Source organism: Oryza glaberrima, chromosome 1 (genome assembly GCF_000147395.1).
Source record: "Oryza glaberrima chromosome 1, OglaRS2, whole genome shotgun sequence".
Classification (NCBI taxonomy): Eukaryota; Viridiplantae; Streptophyta; class Magnoliopsida; order Poales; family Poaceae; genus Oryza; species Oryza glaberrima.
The window spans coordinates 12897808-12913763 of record NC_068326.1 but is presented as its reverse complement, the minus strand read 5'-3'; the positions used below and the strand labels follow the sequence as shown (position 1 = coordinate 12913763).

The window sequence follows — 15956 nt, the reverse complement described above, 5'->3', positions numbered from 1 at the left end:
TCTATCCAAGATGCCATAGTGAGTCCCAATGCCCGATAACTGCGAGCACGGCTATTCGAATAGTTTTAATAATATTCATACTGTAGTAGATGTACGTTTTACCCGCAATCCATGACGTGCCAAACACATTAGCCTTGTCATAGCAAAGCTTTTCAGTTACTAACATCAGTGGTACATGTTCCATGAACTCTAGTCCCCATACGCTCTGAACGTAATGTTATCAGCAGCGAGAGGAGTTCTGGCGTTCCCGAGGTCTTTAGAGAGAACTGATTGTATGACACCATGTCATCGCAATCAGGGTTCACAAAATCACATGGCCATGATATAGTCCCCTGGACTATCAATATAAGTATATTTACCTGCGCCTCGGTAAATATCATAATTGCCCTTCGCGGCATAAATTTGCCTCCTGCGCGAGGACTTAAGAAGAACCACTATACAGAGGTACCACCTTTGCTAGATAACTTAATCAACTAGGTCTATACCCATACGAGAATTGCGGTCGTACCCGTATGTTCTTCACATGTACTTGGCAATCTTATGTCGGTTGGAACAGTACTAGCCACCGGGAAATCAACCATTTCTACCGTACTGTTCCAATCTAAGTTCATTATATTTTATGCAATCTAACTAGGCATGGCTAAGCAAAATCTAGCATATACTCCATCTGGTTTGCTATATGTTCAAGTTATGCATTCAAAATCATGTATGGCTAATGCACAAGATACTAGAGATATAGAATATAGGATTATTATGCTCAAAGGGGAGGAATAATAACTTGCCTTGCTCCAACGCAAATAAATCCGAGATAGGCAACCTGATTATCCGATCCTCAAAATATCACAGGTTGCCATCCAAAAGATAATAGACTCTACTAAGAAAGACGAGGAACCAAATTCAATAAAAATCATGAAATAGCAAGAAAGTGATAAAGAGCAAGAAGGGCTAGGCTTGGGGTATAAATATCTCCTTTAAAGGGGTATAGGGTTCTAGGTAGTTGGAGAGTAAATGACTGGTATGGAGTTTGGATAGCAGGCTGGCTGGGGTTTCATTTGATTAAGCCGATATCGAGGTAGGATGAATATCGGCTGGGATTTGGGTGTTTGCTAGTCGTCATTAGAATTGGATAGTATGACGACTAGGTTAGGTGTCTAGCTGATGTCAACAGACAATATAACGGCTAGAGGGATAAGAAGATTGTGAAGGTTTAGCGGGGTGGAAGTGTTACTCCGATAACCGTGAGTGGCGACGGAGCGGCTAGGATCACACAGAGCCCGAGAGCTAACTGTGCGGTGGAGGTCGAGGAAACAGTGAAGCTCCGACCACTATACGCATCGAGGCGTGGGGTGCCAGGAGCAGCACTTCGACCTTAGGTTTGGTTTTGCCGGGCTTTACAACCAACGGTCTGACGTCGGGGTCGGTAGACCGCACGAACGTCCCCATAGAAGGCGTAAAGTTCCAACCGGCGGCTTTTTAGTGGCTAAAGGGTATTTTGGGTTAAAAAGAAATATTTGAAAAGGCAAACATAAATTCAAACGGTATTCGAATAAATTAAGAAAATTCAAATAAAATATTAAAATAGCAAATTTAGAATCAAAAGGTAGAGTTTGAATTTAGATAAATTTAGGTCCAAGTTTCATTGGAATCGGATCTAAGGTTTAGGAGATATGGGCTTCTAAAGATTGGAATTTGAATTAAATCTAGAGAATGTGAAATAGTACTGTACTGGGGCCCACCTGTCAGCCTTTCTTTTCTTTTTCTTTTCTCTCTCTCCCGTCACCTCCTCCTTCTCTTCAGTTAGGAGCCGAGAGAGAGGGAGAGAAAAGGGCGAGCGGGGCGCCGGGCTTCCAGTGGCCAAAGTGCGGCGACGTCGGCGGAATATTGTGTTCCCGGACGACGCGCACTCGGGGGAGGTTGGTGGCTGGTAGAGAGGAAGGATGAAACGGCCGGAACGGCGACAATACGAGCTCAGTTTCGGCCGGTAAAAGAGGCGGCGGTGGTGGCTTGAAAAGGAAGGGGCAAGTAGGGGAATGGATTTGCCTCATCGAGGCGAAAGTAGTGGCGCGAGGGCTTGGCCGGCAGGGCTCTGGTGAAGGAGATCGACCAGCGGCCGGCATTGTGGAAGAGAGAGAAGGATAGAGCTCGACGCTCGGATGTGTATGGAGGAAAGGGGCGACCTCATCGTCTATTTATAGGCCGCGGAGGTCGGTTTCTAAAGTCGGTTTGGAGGGGAGAAGGGAGACATGGCTATGGCGACGGCGACGTGAGAAAGAGAACGACGGCGCCGGCTTCGTTCTCCCATTGGTCGGCGACGGCGGCGCGTGCACGTGGCGGCCGCAGAGGAGTTAGGCGGCGAGGAAAGAGGTGCACAGCACGGCGTCGGCTTGGCGTGGTCGGCAAGGCGGCAGCGGCGGTGGCAGGATTGTGGGCGGCGGTGACAAAGCCGCTTACGGCAGTTGCGGCGGCGTCGGGCGCGCGCCCACAAAGGACGAAAGGGGCGGCTGCCTCTGCTCAGCTGGGCCGACATGGGCCAAGGAGGGAGATGGGCCGAAGGGAGAAAAGAGGAATTTTCGGCCCAAACTAAAACAATTGATTTCTAAATTTTGGAATAGGATTTGGATAGTTTGAATTTGAAGGAAAATTGAATGAGAGAGTTTAGAAGGAAATTATATTTGGATATAATTTCCAAAAGAAATATTCCTCTAGTTGGTTTGAGTGCAATATTTTAGAGATGGAGTTTATTTAATGCACTCAAATAGAAATTCAAAATATTCAACACCATAAATAATATGGCTCTAGATTTGAATATTTTTTAGTATGTGGAGGGAATATGGAGGGAGTAGAGTAAATAGAATTTTAGCCCAAAATATATGGTATGAAATTTAGAGATTTAGATATGGGCTAAATGAAGTTTTGAATTTGGGGTGGAGAGATAAAGTCTATTCTCTTAGCACAAGAGCAATTATTCACAATATTTGTAGTAATATTATTCTTGTGCCGAGAAGGAAATCAAGCCACAGGAATTAAATCAGCGGCTAGATCAAAAGGAAGAATTTGGATCAAGAATCAAAGGATAGGTTTAAGATCAAAGGATGGGCTAACAATTAATTCCAATAAAATTGGAATTACTTTGGTTTAGGTTCAAGGGCAAAATTGGGAAGGTTTCTTGGACCACAATTCATAATAATAGAAAGGGGTTTTCAAAAAAAATCAAATAAATGAATTTTAGTCAAAAGAAGGTTTTAAACCAAATCAAGAAATACCTCAATTTAACCAAAAAACACAAAAGAGATTAAATACCAGAGAGGTTCTGTGTGAGTTAGTTCTAGGAGTTCCTTCTAATTATGTTGTCCTAAGTTTAGGAAGTTATTAAGAACATAAGAAGCGGCATGATGCAAGATTAGAAAATGACACCTTTTCAGGATGTTACACCACGCCACTCCTTCGATCTAGAAGTGGTTAGCATCGATCTGCAACTGGTGGATTTGCTTGATGCACATGATTCGTGGATGCACCGCTATTCCAATTTTATTTGTGTGATTGAATTCCAATTGGGATTTTTTTTGGAGGGGGAAGGAGGGGTTGACTGAATTCCGATTGGGATGGGATTTGGGGGTGGTGTGACGGGCAAATTTTATTGGGTGGATTGGAGTTCCTCATGGATCCCTATGATGATTTTATTAGGGTGGATTAGAGCTTGATTCCTGGTTTCTCCCATGGATCCGTCTGCTGATTTTGTTTGGGTGAATTAGAGTCCGATTCTTTTAGTTTCGTGTTCGAGTCTATGTCTAAGTGGCGAAATTTCTGAATCGGACACCGGCATTGTAGGCGCGGTGACGAACGACGGACGAAGAAGTGACATGGGTGAAAATATTTGGGGATCAAGATGGGGGATTTTTTTTTTGAAGGAATCGGACTCGACTCCTGTGAGGGACGATGGACGAAAAATCGCGGGTGAAAAGGATGTGACGACCGGAAAAATACAAATATTTATATTAGCTATAGATTATATGGTAAATTATATGTAATTAAGTCTTGTAAAATTTTATTGTGCCCACGTAATATTATAGTACTGCACTTTACATGAAATATATTTAATGTACGATATGAATTTAATTAAAGTTCAAATGCACTGATCGTATAAAAATATTTTTTTTGGTAACATAATTTTTTTTTTAAAAAATAAAGACAAATAGATTTGCACCGTAGCATTTAGCACGGACATATTACTAGTTAAGAAAGTAGCAAAAGGACATGTCACAGCACAAATTATGATAGATAGGAAAATAAAATAGTAGAAGATTTGATAGATGGAGAATAAACTAGTGCAAGAGTTGATAGATGGGAAATAAAGTTTTGTCTAGGGATCACAAATCTCTTATATTATGGGATAAATTATAAGGGTAAACGGAAAAGGTAAGTGCCAAGCAGTCTCGTCGAAATGTATGTCGTCTCTGTCAACACTTGACTTACTAGTAATTATTATAGTAGGAAAGATTCCGAATATTCTCCTAAACTTTGGATGGAAATCCATCTAGCACTCTGAACTTTAAAACGGATATCCAATTCCGTGAACTTTGCTATACCATGCATATTACCCCTAAGATGATTTTGGATGGAAGTTTTGCATATTTTGGAAGCTTAAATGAACAGCTTTGAATAACTAATATAACATATTTGTATATTATTGGTTGTTAGTCATTAATTTATGCATATACAGTGATATCATACTACTATTATATATTATTATTATGTTAGGAATTGTTTGTAAGTGAGAGGTAATAAGGAGTAAAAATAAAGATTTAAGTCAAGATTTTAATATATATGTCCAATTTATATGTCACATGATCAAACTCATTCAACTTATATATAAATTGGACTAGAAAAAAATATCCGTGCGTTGCAACGGTTGAATGCTATTTTAATCTTATTATTGTTATACGGTTTAGCAGGAAGATATTTACTATGGGAATTCACTTGGATATTTTTTTTAGAAAATTATGAGACGCAATTAGGAGTCCGACTTTCATCTCAAGTTAGCATGTGAGTTTTTTTAAAGAGATTTCTTATACGATTCCTTTTGTTTTTCCAAAAGCAAACGAACTTAAAATCCGACTCAAACACGAATCTGTATTTCCAAAAGCGAACGAACTTAAAAACCAACTCAAATACGGATGACGTACCAAAATACTGGTAAAAATATTTTCAATTTTTATAATAGTAGAGATAAAAACACTATGCAAAATCACCTTAAGGAGTTATATAAACGGTATCGTAAAGTTTAGAGGTTGAATGTACGGTTTCAAAGTTTAGGATGTTAGACACGAAATAGGGGGTTATTTAAACTTTTCCCATTATCGCATACAAATCACTTTTTCCCTTCTCAGGTACAAACCAAACTAGCAAAGCTTCAGGGCACCTAGCCAGGTAACATTTAAGAACTTCTTAAAAAACCTATATCAGACATGTAAAATTTTCAGGCCTGGTGCATGCTCAAGTCACCAACCAAACAGGTCCTTATGTAAGCATCTTCAAAGTGGTAGGATCAGCTGTAGCGAGTCTAGAATCCACTTCATTATTTAATCAAAGCGGAATGAATTTGTATTATTGATTTATTGTCTTTCATGATTGCACTCTCACAACAGGTGGTAGAAACTATCAACAGTCCATCAATCTCAGCCGTCCGAGCCTTCATCCACGGACAGATTAGACACTAGCACTGTATACTTAAGCAAAGCCGGGCACACGAACGCGGATTAAACCGTGGGGTAGAATGGGGAGGTGGCGAGGCCACAGGTGCCCTGGGGCCACCACACGTCCTTGGCCAGGTACACGTAGCCCTGCTCGCCCCAGTCGTTGCTCCACGAGTTCTTGGCGATCCAGTACTTTTCCCCGCCGAAGTTCTCGCAGTAGCCGACGATGGTGACGGCGTGGTTCACACTCCCGGGGTTGCAGGGGCCCTTGTACACGCCGCCCTTGTAGAACTGGAACTCCTGCGCGCTCGCGTCGATGTACACCGTCACCGGCTGCCTCGCCACGGCAAGCGCCAGCTGCCGCTCGTCGTTGGGCGGCACGGCGGCGAAGCCGGAGACGGACGCCGAGTGGTCGAACAGCAGCTTGCCCACGTCGCAGCTGCCCTGGACGCCCGTGTACGGGTACTTCTCCTCCGACGTGATGCCGCCGCGGGACGCCACCAGGTTGAGCGCCGTGTCGGAGTGGCCGCCGCTGCAGCCGAAGCTCCCGGTGTCGCAGTCCACCATCACCTGCTCCGACAGCGACACCAGCTCGCCGGTCTTGATCTTGTGCAGGCCCTCGATGGCCGCCGCGGACGCGAACGCCCAGCACGACGCTGCCATTGTTTCCAACCCAACCAACAAATCAGCAATGCATTAATTGGCCGGAGCTAGCAGAGACGACAGAGAGCAAGTCGATGTAGCTTACCGCAATTGCCTTGGAACTTGACGCCGGTGACGGCGCCGCTGGAGCGCCAGTCGACGCAGCACGGCTGCCAGGAGTGGGGCGAGATCGGGGTCGGCGGAGGAGAGTGGAATCCGGAGGCGTTGAACCCGGTGAACTGCTGGACGAACTCGGTGGAGGTGAGGTCGCCGAACCTGTTCATGCCGACGACGGAGTCCGTGATGGTCTGCGGCGCGAAGGCGCCAACGCCGGAGGAGAGCTGCGTCTGGCTGCGGAAGGCGCCGATGAAGTTGGTGTTGCCCTTCCACACCTGGTACCTCTTCTCCTGCTCCTCCGGGCACGAGTAGTGCTTGGCGTACTTGGCCATCCACTGCGAGAACATGAACCTCAGCTCCTTGTCGGACTTGTCGCACGACGGCGGCGGCGGCGGCTGAGGGTTCGCCGCCGCCAGTAGGACCTGCAAGAGGCAAGTGATGGACAGGAGAAGCCCAAGCAGGAGAGGCTTGGAAGAAACCATTTTGATTAATTAGATTATGTTTGTCGATCTCTTGTCTGTACTTAGTGCGTGTAGCTTATGCTTTTTCTTGTGTGGAAAACATGCTTACATAGCAAGGTTTATATAGACTTCTTGACCATGCATTGATGCTTACTAGCTAGGAGTAGTTGCCTTCTTGTGAGTTGTGACTTGAGACTTGGGAGTAGTTGTGTGTTGTGTATGCAAGAGTAGGCGAGGATGTTTGGTCAGTGCACTAAAAAAAATAAATGAATTTTATGCTAAGTTGCTACCAACTAGTGTTGTTTGGAGCAAAGGAATGAGCGTCTTTAGTTCATATGGAGTGACATTTTCCATTCATGTTTTCAGGAAATATCACAAAAGGTACAATGTCTTTGAAACTCTCATTTCAATTTTCTCCTTTCCTAGGAAGCATCCTTGTTGTGAACTTGTCATTGGCAGATTGAACACTTCCTTTTCCCTCAAAAAGATTGAACACTTCCTTCGATATTAAAATGCTTCCGAAGGATTCAACAACAACCATAAGATCCTATACCCAACATGGTCATAATTTAGCAAGCTTATGATTTTAGTCATGTAACGATTGATAAATCATTTTAGTTGAAGGATGCATGGGTCTGTTCAGCATATGGCGTGGATAAACTAGATCCCCGTATATCTTGGTTGCTGAATATTTTGTTGAAACCAAATCTTGGTTGCCGAATATAAGAATGCTTATTATTTTAGTAGTTTGCAACAAACCATGTGCTTGAGGTTGAGGGGGTTAAAAAAACTAGTGACCAAACCGTTTTCTCTCAACGGTGCACATCCTTATTTTTTAATTCTTCAATTGCATCCATGCTTGAAAAACACACGCACATCACCTATGATCAGGGTTTAATATATCGCTCGCCTACACACTGTCAGTACAAATGACCTGCACAACATCGTTCGAGCTAGAGGGAGATGTTTTGCCAGGTCAGGAAATTAATTCTCAAATTCCACTAGTTACAGGTAGTTATTAGTACTGGTTGTTGTGATGTCTCGCTCTGCATTACAACAAAAAAAAACTTAATTACCTAACAAATTACCAAATGAAAATGCCTTTACACAAAAACACTCCAGTGGCAATATATGGAGCTGAAGAAGTTCTAATTGTACACTCTTGCACAGGCAGAACTTTACACACAGGCCATGTTGTCATATATATTGACGCACATTATTATATAAAATAGTTTTTTCAGTGTAGTAGAACATTGAAGTCGATCATTGCTAATTATCGTGAGGATCTTTAGTGATCATCAAGTACAAATGCTAGCATTGACCATTGCTAGGGTCTAAAATTCCGAAATTTCTGGTCAATCAATCCTCGCCACAATATAGGAAACTATTTCGACCATTTTTTTGGAATTTTTCTTTTTTGGATTTGGTAAAAATTTATTTCAATTTGACCAAATATATTTAAGAGTTCAAATTATTTCAGACTTAAATTATAGCAATATCCACAAATTTTGATGTTATCGATGCCCCGATAGGATTAGGAAAACCGATTAGGCAAAAATAATAACCATATATCAATTTGATTCCACCTATATATGGATGGGATGATGACAAATTCTGCGATGAAATTGATCTACTGCGTAAACGAATCGTACTGCGATCATGCATATTGTGTCAAACCTGCTTGCTAGTGGCACTGGTGGAGAAACCATCTTTGGTTGGTTGGCCAAATTCCACAATAGTCCCGGTTCTAATAAAAACCGGGACTAAAAAGTATTTTTAGTCCCGGTTTAAAAGTTGAGGGGTACTTTTTGATCTTTAGTCCCGCTTGGTAACTAATGATCATTTTTAGTCCCGATTCAAGAAGTTGTCGGGTTCAAGACAGACCCCAATTATTTTTACTTCCGGTTGGTATAAACAACTAGACTAAAAATAGATCTTTAGTTCCGGTTGTTTATACCAACCGGGAGAAAGAATACCCCGAACCGCGTGCCATCATCTTGATATTATCCGCACGCACTCCTCTCGATCTCCTCTCCTCTCATTACTCCTTCTCCATCCCTTCCTCTCCCCTTCATCCCCTTTCTCTCCCCTTCCCCTCCCGTTCCTCCCCTTCCCCTCTCTGAGCGGGGGCTGGGTGGGCGGTAGCGGCGGCCGGGCGGGAGCGGCGGCGGCCGGGCGTCTGGGCGCGGCAGCCGGGCAGGCGGGCGCAGCGGCTGGCCGGCCGAGCTGGCGCGGAGGCCGAGAGGACGAGGGCTGGGAGGCCGACGGCGCCCTCCCCTCTGCTGTCGGATTTTTTTTTTTGAATTTGTGATTCATTGGATTTGATTTGTGATGTATGTGATATTGGATCTGATCTGGGATGTATTTGAGTTGTGATGTATTTTTTGTTTGAGATTTTGTGATGTGATGTATCTGTGATCTGTGATGCATTTCTTTCCAATATGTGATGCATTTCTTTCTAGATCTGTGATGCTACACTGATTTGTGGATGATTTGGGGATATGATCGGGGATATTTAGGGAGCAGATCGATCTGAGTAAAGAAATAACAAAAAAAAGAAAAAAAATAGTGATCAACGAGGACTACTCCCACCATCTTTAGTCCTGGTTGGTGTTACCAATTGGGACTAAAAATCCATTTTTAGTCCTAGTCATTTCACCCGAGACTAACGATGGATACCTTTAGTATAACCGGGACTATAGGAGGGTTCCCAACTAGGAGTAAAGCTCCTTTCTCCACCAGTGCATGGGTACCGAACTCCAGCGTGGGATTCGAATTCGCACAATTGTTGTCGTCAACATCGACACAGTAGTTGCCAACCAATTAAAATTGCTACTTTGCTAGACATCATATGGAGCGTGCAGCTTGTAATTAATCAAATTAACGGTTTAAACACTTGCATTGTTTGCTGGCTACCGATCGATTGGTGATTTGGAAGCTGAAACCATACTAAATACGAACATATGCATGCATGCCAGCCCTTATCCGAGAGAGACCCTATGTACGACGATTTTGAACGAATTGGTCGAGTGCGTTTTCACCAACTACCTGCCCGACTGATCGTTATCTAATCGACTAAGTAATATTCCATATGCCACTGTGTTTACGTAAGCAGACTGTGCTTTAATTATACTCGATCCCAACATTTAGCGTGAGGAAGTATCAAGTGTTGCGTAATGTGCATTTTTCATTTATTTGACAATATACAAATCATATAAAAGTCATTAATTTATGTATTTTGTTTACATGCGAATTGAAGAGAAGGCGAAAAGCATGCAGTGTGCACTCTTCCGTGACAGTATAGCTTGGTCGTCAGAAACGATCAAACGACGAAGAAAACTGTGGATTGTTTCATGAATCATTATTATCGGAAGAGCATTATTCAGGCTGAACATGTCAAGACGAAATCATGGTCGTTGGAACGTGCATGTCAAGTGATTTGTTTGTGAACTGTTGTCAAGATCTAATCAGCACTAAGCTGAACATCACGGTCGGCTCTAAACAGTCAAGTCAGAATGAAACTAACTTCTTCCATGATGTACAAGTAGATTAATTAATACTCCTTCCGTTTCAAAATGTTTGACACTGTTGACTTTTTAGCACATATTTGACCCACTACAAGATAATTGAGCTATTGCCACCAAATTATTACAACAAAAAATAATTCGTAGCAATATATTATACTATTGCAATAATAATTTTTTTGTGGCAAATAATTATTTTTTATTGCAACGATCTACAATCGTTGTTTTATTTAGTACTTTTGTTGCAATAGAAAATGAGATATCGCCACAAAAAATCGTACTATTGCAAAAAAAACATGTTCTATCGCCACAATTTTAATTTTTGTGGCAATTTATATAGTACATGGTACTTTTCACTATTTTTTGTTGCCACGATCAACAATTCGTTGCAATAAAAAAATTATCGTCTCATAATTTAACTTAATTTTTTCATATGGACACGGATTGAGACAAATTTAATATGCAAATTATAGCTCTCGACGAGATCTACAATTTTATAGGTGATAACCTTTCCATTTGAAATCTTTTAGATATTCAAATATATGATTCAAATCTTAGTTAGCTAGGCTCAAATGGAACGATATGTATTTTCCAACATAATTGATGCGTAGGTGAGTTGGTAAAGGAGAGCACGCGTGAAGGATATGTCTTGGGTTCGAATCCTAGCCAAGACACAAAATCAAAAAAATAAGTAGATAAATAGATAGGATGATAGATTAATATTTGAACTTTTAATTTGGTACGTAAAACTAATGCCACATATGGAGTGGTGGCAATAATTTTTATTGCAACGATGTGAAGTGTTGCAATATAACTTTTTGTCACATCCATTCCGTGGCAACATCTAAATTTATTACCAAAAAATAAAAATCGTTGCAATAACCTATTACCACGCTGTTTATTACCACGGCTAGCAACGATTTTACAATTGTGGCAATATATATCTATTGCCACAATTTTAGTATTGATGCCACGATTTTTTTCGTGGCAACAAATGATTTTTCTAGTAGTGACCGTTCGTCTTATTCAAAAAATTTTATGAAATATGTAAAACTATATGTGTACATGAAAATATATTTAACAATGAATCAAATGATATGAAAAGAATAAATAATTACTTAAATTTTTTTGAATAAGACGAATGGTTAAACACGTAGTAAAAAGTCAACGGTGTCAAACATTTTGAAACGGAGGGAGTACTATTTTTTACTCAGGCCTGATTGGGAGAGTAAAATTTTAACTTATGGAGATTAACTTTTACTGATCGACCGTGCTTTTTACATTGCCTAACCAGAAAGTAAATATTTACCTACAAACGGAACGTGCATGCGAGCGAGCAGGGAGCAGCGGTGGGAAACCCGGAAGCAAAAAGAAGAGACGAAGGAGAAACGGAAAAATAGGAGATCACTTGCTATGAGAGGCACTACGTAGTTTCCTAGCGTGCTACACCTATGTGTCGCTCTATGTAGCGTGACCATATATATATACATATACTAATTCTCAATATATATATATATATATATTTATATACATATACTATATATATTTATATAGACATATACATATATAATGATATGGTTTTGATAAGTCTTCATCAAAATCTTATTTGCAAGTATTTTTCTGGGCAACGTATAACGTATTGGCTCCGGTGTTGGGCTCAATTACAAAGGTCTGGTGAGGATATCATGCTAATTAATAATGTATGTCATAAACTTGAGTCAACGGTCATACAACTTTTTGCCAGCTTCGGGTGGAGATTCACAAATAGAATTCAATAATTATGTTTTCATTATCTTGTGTTGGTTATTATTAGCGTGTGTTTGCTTAATATTTTGTTAGGGTGTGGTTGTGAACTCGCTATTTTGTGAACGCTTTTGGCTGATTTTTTGTAATAATTGGTTGTAACACCTTGAGCAAAGGCCGGAATGATATCCCATCATTTAAAAAAATATATGCCAGCATGGCTTGTGTGTAAATTTCTGCCAGTGCAAGTGTACAATTAGAACTTATTCAGCTCCACAGCTCCACTTTCATTTGGTAATTTGTTAGGTAATTAAACGTTTTTTTTAATGCAAGAGACATCACAATAACCAGCTAGCACTGTACTGCCAGTCTGCACTGTTTGTAATGCAGGCGCTAATAACTACCGGTGGCTAGTACAATTTGAGAACTAATTTGCTGACCTGGCAACATCTCGCTAGCTCGAACTGATCATTTACACACTGACAGCGTGTAGGCGAGACCGACTGAATCTTTCAAACCGATCCAAGAGAGGGAACACTTCAGAGAGATTGTTTCAGACTTTCAGCATGATCAATCTCTAATTAATTACTAACCTACTCGATCGCCGGCCTAAGTACACACTGTACATAGTGCGTAAGATTGGAGTACGTATAAGTTTGTATACCGTTATCGTAATGCTACTTCTAGTACTATGATTAACTATAATTTCCCCTTAAATTTCGGTTACGTTGTACCCATCGTCGATCGGTAGGCGAAAATAACCGTTTCTATATATACGATTCCCTATTGGATGATGACTAAATCTGCGACGAAATCGATCGACTGCGTAAACGCATCGAACTGATCAAACCTGCTGCTGCCAGTGCCAACTCCAGTGAGATTCGCATAATTGTTGTCGTCAATGTCTACACAGTAGTTGCCAACCAATTAAAAGTTGCTTGATATCATATGGAGAGTACGTGCAGCTTGTAATGCATCAAATTAATGGTTTAAACACTTGAGTGTGTTTGCTAGCTGGCCATCGATCGATTGGTGATTTGGAAGTTGGAACCATACAAAATATGAACATATGCATACATGCCAGCCCTTATCCGAGAGAGACCCTACGTATGATTTTGAACGAATTGGTCGCGTGCGTTTTCACCAACTACCTGCCCGACTGATCGTCATCTGATCGACTAAGTAATTAATACTACTCCATATGCCACGGTGTTTACGTAAGCAGACTGTGCTTATACTCGATCCCAACATTTAGCGTGGGGAAGTATCAAACGTTGCGTAGTGGTGTGCAATTTTCATTTATTTGACAATATACAAATCATATAAAATTCATTAATTTATGTATTTTGTTTACATGCAAATTGCCGGAAAGGCGAAAAGCATATGCAGTGTGCACCGTGACAGTATAGCTTGGTCGTCAGAAACGATCAAACGACGAAGAAAAACCGTGGATTGTTTCATGAATCATTATCGGAAGAGCATTATTCCGGCTGAACATGTCAAGGGGAAATCATGGTCGTTGGAACGTGCATGTCAAATGATTTGTTTGTGAACTGTTGTCAAGATTAATCAGTACTAAACTGAACATCACGGTGGGCTCTAAACAGTCAAGTCAGAATGAAACTAACTCATTCCATGCATGATGTGCAAGTAGATTAATTAATACTCCTAATATGTTTCCTGCAACAACTACTGATCGATTGATGCAGTTTTGTAAACAATTATCAGAGGATCGATGAAACAGCTATCAACTGCTATTACAATCACTCACTTGGTCCATCTCCTAACCTACTCTGCTACTCATTGCTATTACTAGTAAGACAAACCCCTCTGCTAGGTGCTAGCTAAGCTTATATAAAGCCTGGGATCTTCCACAACACTTCATCACAATCTCGACATCTAGCAGCATCCAGTCTAAACACTAAAAAGATCAAAGTATCAAACTTGACAAAGAGAAAACAATATTGTGTTGCAGCTTAGAACTGACAACACTTGAGATGATGGCGCCTTCGCGTCCGATGACTAGCATAGTACTGCTTGTGTGCACGTTGATGGCTTTGCAGGCAATGGCGGCGAGCGCCTACTACAACAACGGCAGCGATGACGGCGTGACGATGCAGATGTTCGAGGAGTGGATGGCCAAGTTCGGCAAGACGTACAAGTGCCACGGCGAGAAGGAGCACCGCTTCGGCATCTTCCGCGACAACGTCCACTTCATCCGCGGCTACAAGCCGCAGGTCACGTACGACTCCGCCGTGGGGATCAACCAGTTCGCCGACCTCACCAACGACGAGTTCGTCGCCACCTACACCGGCGCCAAGCCGCCGCACCCCAAGGAGGCGCCCCACCCCGTCGACCCCATCTGGACGCCCTGCTGCATCGACTGGAGGTTCAGGGGCGCCGTCACCGGCGTCAAGGACCAAGGCGCCTGCGGTAAGTAGCTCGCCGTCGCCGGCAACCCACTGTATATATATGGCGCTAGCTATCTGTTGCTCACCGTCACGCACTCACGGAAGGATGCATGCAGGATCTTGCTGGGCGTTCGCGGCGGTGGCGGCGATCGAGGGGCTGACGAAGATCAGGACGGGGCAGCTGACGCCGCTGTCGGAGCAGGAGCTGGTGGACTGCGACACCAACAGCAACGGGTGCGGCGGCGGGCACACGGACCGGGCGTTCGAGCTGGTGGCGTCCAAGGGCGGCATCACGGCGGAGAGCGACTACCGGTACGAGGGGTTCCAGGGGAAGTGCCGCGTGGACGACATGCTGTTCAACCACGCGGCGAGCATCGGCGGGTACCGCGCCGTGCCGCCCAACGACGAGCGGCAGCTGGCGACGGCGGTGGCGAGGCAGCCGGTGACGGTGTACATCGACGCGAGCGGGCCGGCGTTCCAGTTCTACAAGTCCGGGGTGTTCCCGGGGCCGTGCGGGGCGTCGTCCAACCACGCGGTGACGCTGGTGGGTTACTGCCAGGACGGCGCGTCGGGGAAGAAGTACTGGCTGGCCAAGAACTCGTGGGGAAAGACGTGGGGGCAGCAGGGCTACATCCTGCTGGAGAAGGACGTCCTGCAGCCGTATGGCACCTGCGGTCTCGCTGTCTCACCGTTCTACCCCACCGTCTAGTTGCTAGCTAGCCGGCCACCTCGTCGACCTCGATTGCCACTGGCGTCGTCCTCCCCCTCTAGCTTCTTCTCTTTCTCTTCCCTCACATTAATTCCTCACGTGGAATAAGGAATAATTGTCGAGTTATACGTACTTGGGTTTGAGAGATTAATTAACGAAATGAATGCTTGTTTTGTTTGTTGCTCTTTTCGGAAAAAAAATGTTTTCATGCCGGTCTGCATGACGTCCTCGCTCCCCTCGCTGCGAAACGTCTTTTAATCCTTTATCCACCCGAGTGCGAGTAGATGTCCACGGTCCATGTAGTGCGTTCCGTCGTGGCGCCTAGTGGGAAAATTAAATTCTTAAAAACCCTAATTACGAAATTTGTTCTTTGAGTGTTGTCAAGTCTCCGTGCCATTCTGGATCTCAAAATCCCCGATCTATCGTCAAATTAAAATCCCGAATCCAAATTCTTCCCAAATCAAATTCCTCCGCAAAAGTCTATTATACCTCCCTGTCATTTGGTGGGCCGATTCTATCTCTCTCGGCCCGCTCTCCCCCCCTCAGCTCCCGCTCTCTCTCCCTCGCTATGCCCGTGTGCCGCACGCGCGCGTGCGCATGCACCAAGCCGAGCGCTCTCCCCCACTCTCGTTCTCTCGCTCTCTCTCCCCGCTCCA

At 43.2% G+C, this 15956-nt stretch overlaps 2 protein-coding genes across 2 annotated transcripts; one reads left to right on the top strand and one right to left on the bottom strand.

Annotated features, from left to right (window-relative positions):
• Positions 1-5563: 5563 nt before the first annotated feature.
• Positions 5564-6994, bottom strand: LOC127757416 (ervatamin-B-like). The gene is made up of 2 exons (XM_052282920.1): positions 6442-6994; positions 5564-6349 (listed from the first exon to the last, which is right to left on the bottom strand). Exons 1-2 carry the CDS (start codon positions 6932-6934, stop codon positions 5757-5759), a joined length of 1086 nt encoding a protein of 361 aa, XP_052138880.1. The 5' UTR covers positions 6935-6994; the 3' UTR covers positions 5564-5756.
• Positions 6995-14054: 7060 nt separating this feature from the next.
• Positions 14055-15480, top strand: LOC127759431 (ervatamin-B-like). Its single transcript, XM_052283974.1, has 2 exons — positions 14055-14613; positions 14708-15480. Exons 1-2 carry the CDS (start codon positions 14178-14180, stop codon positions 15298-15300), a joined length of 1029 nt encoding a protein of 342 aa, XP_052139934.1. The 5' UTR covers positions 14055-14177; the 3' UTR covers positions 15301-15480.
• Positions 15481-15956: the final 476 nt, after the last annotated feature.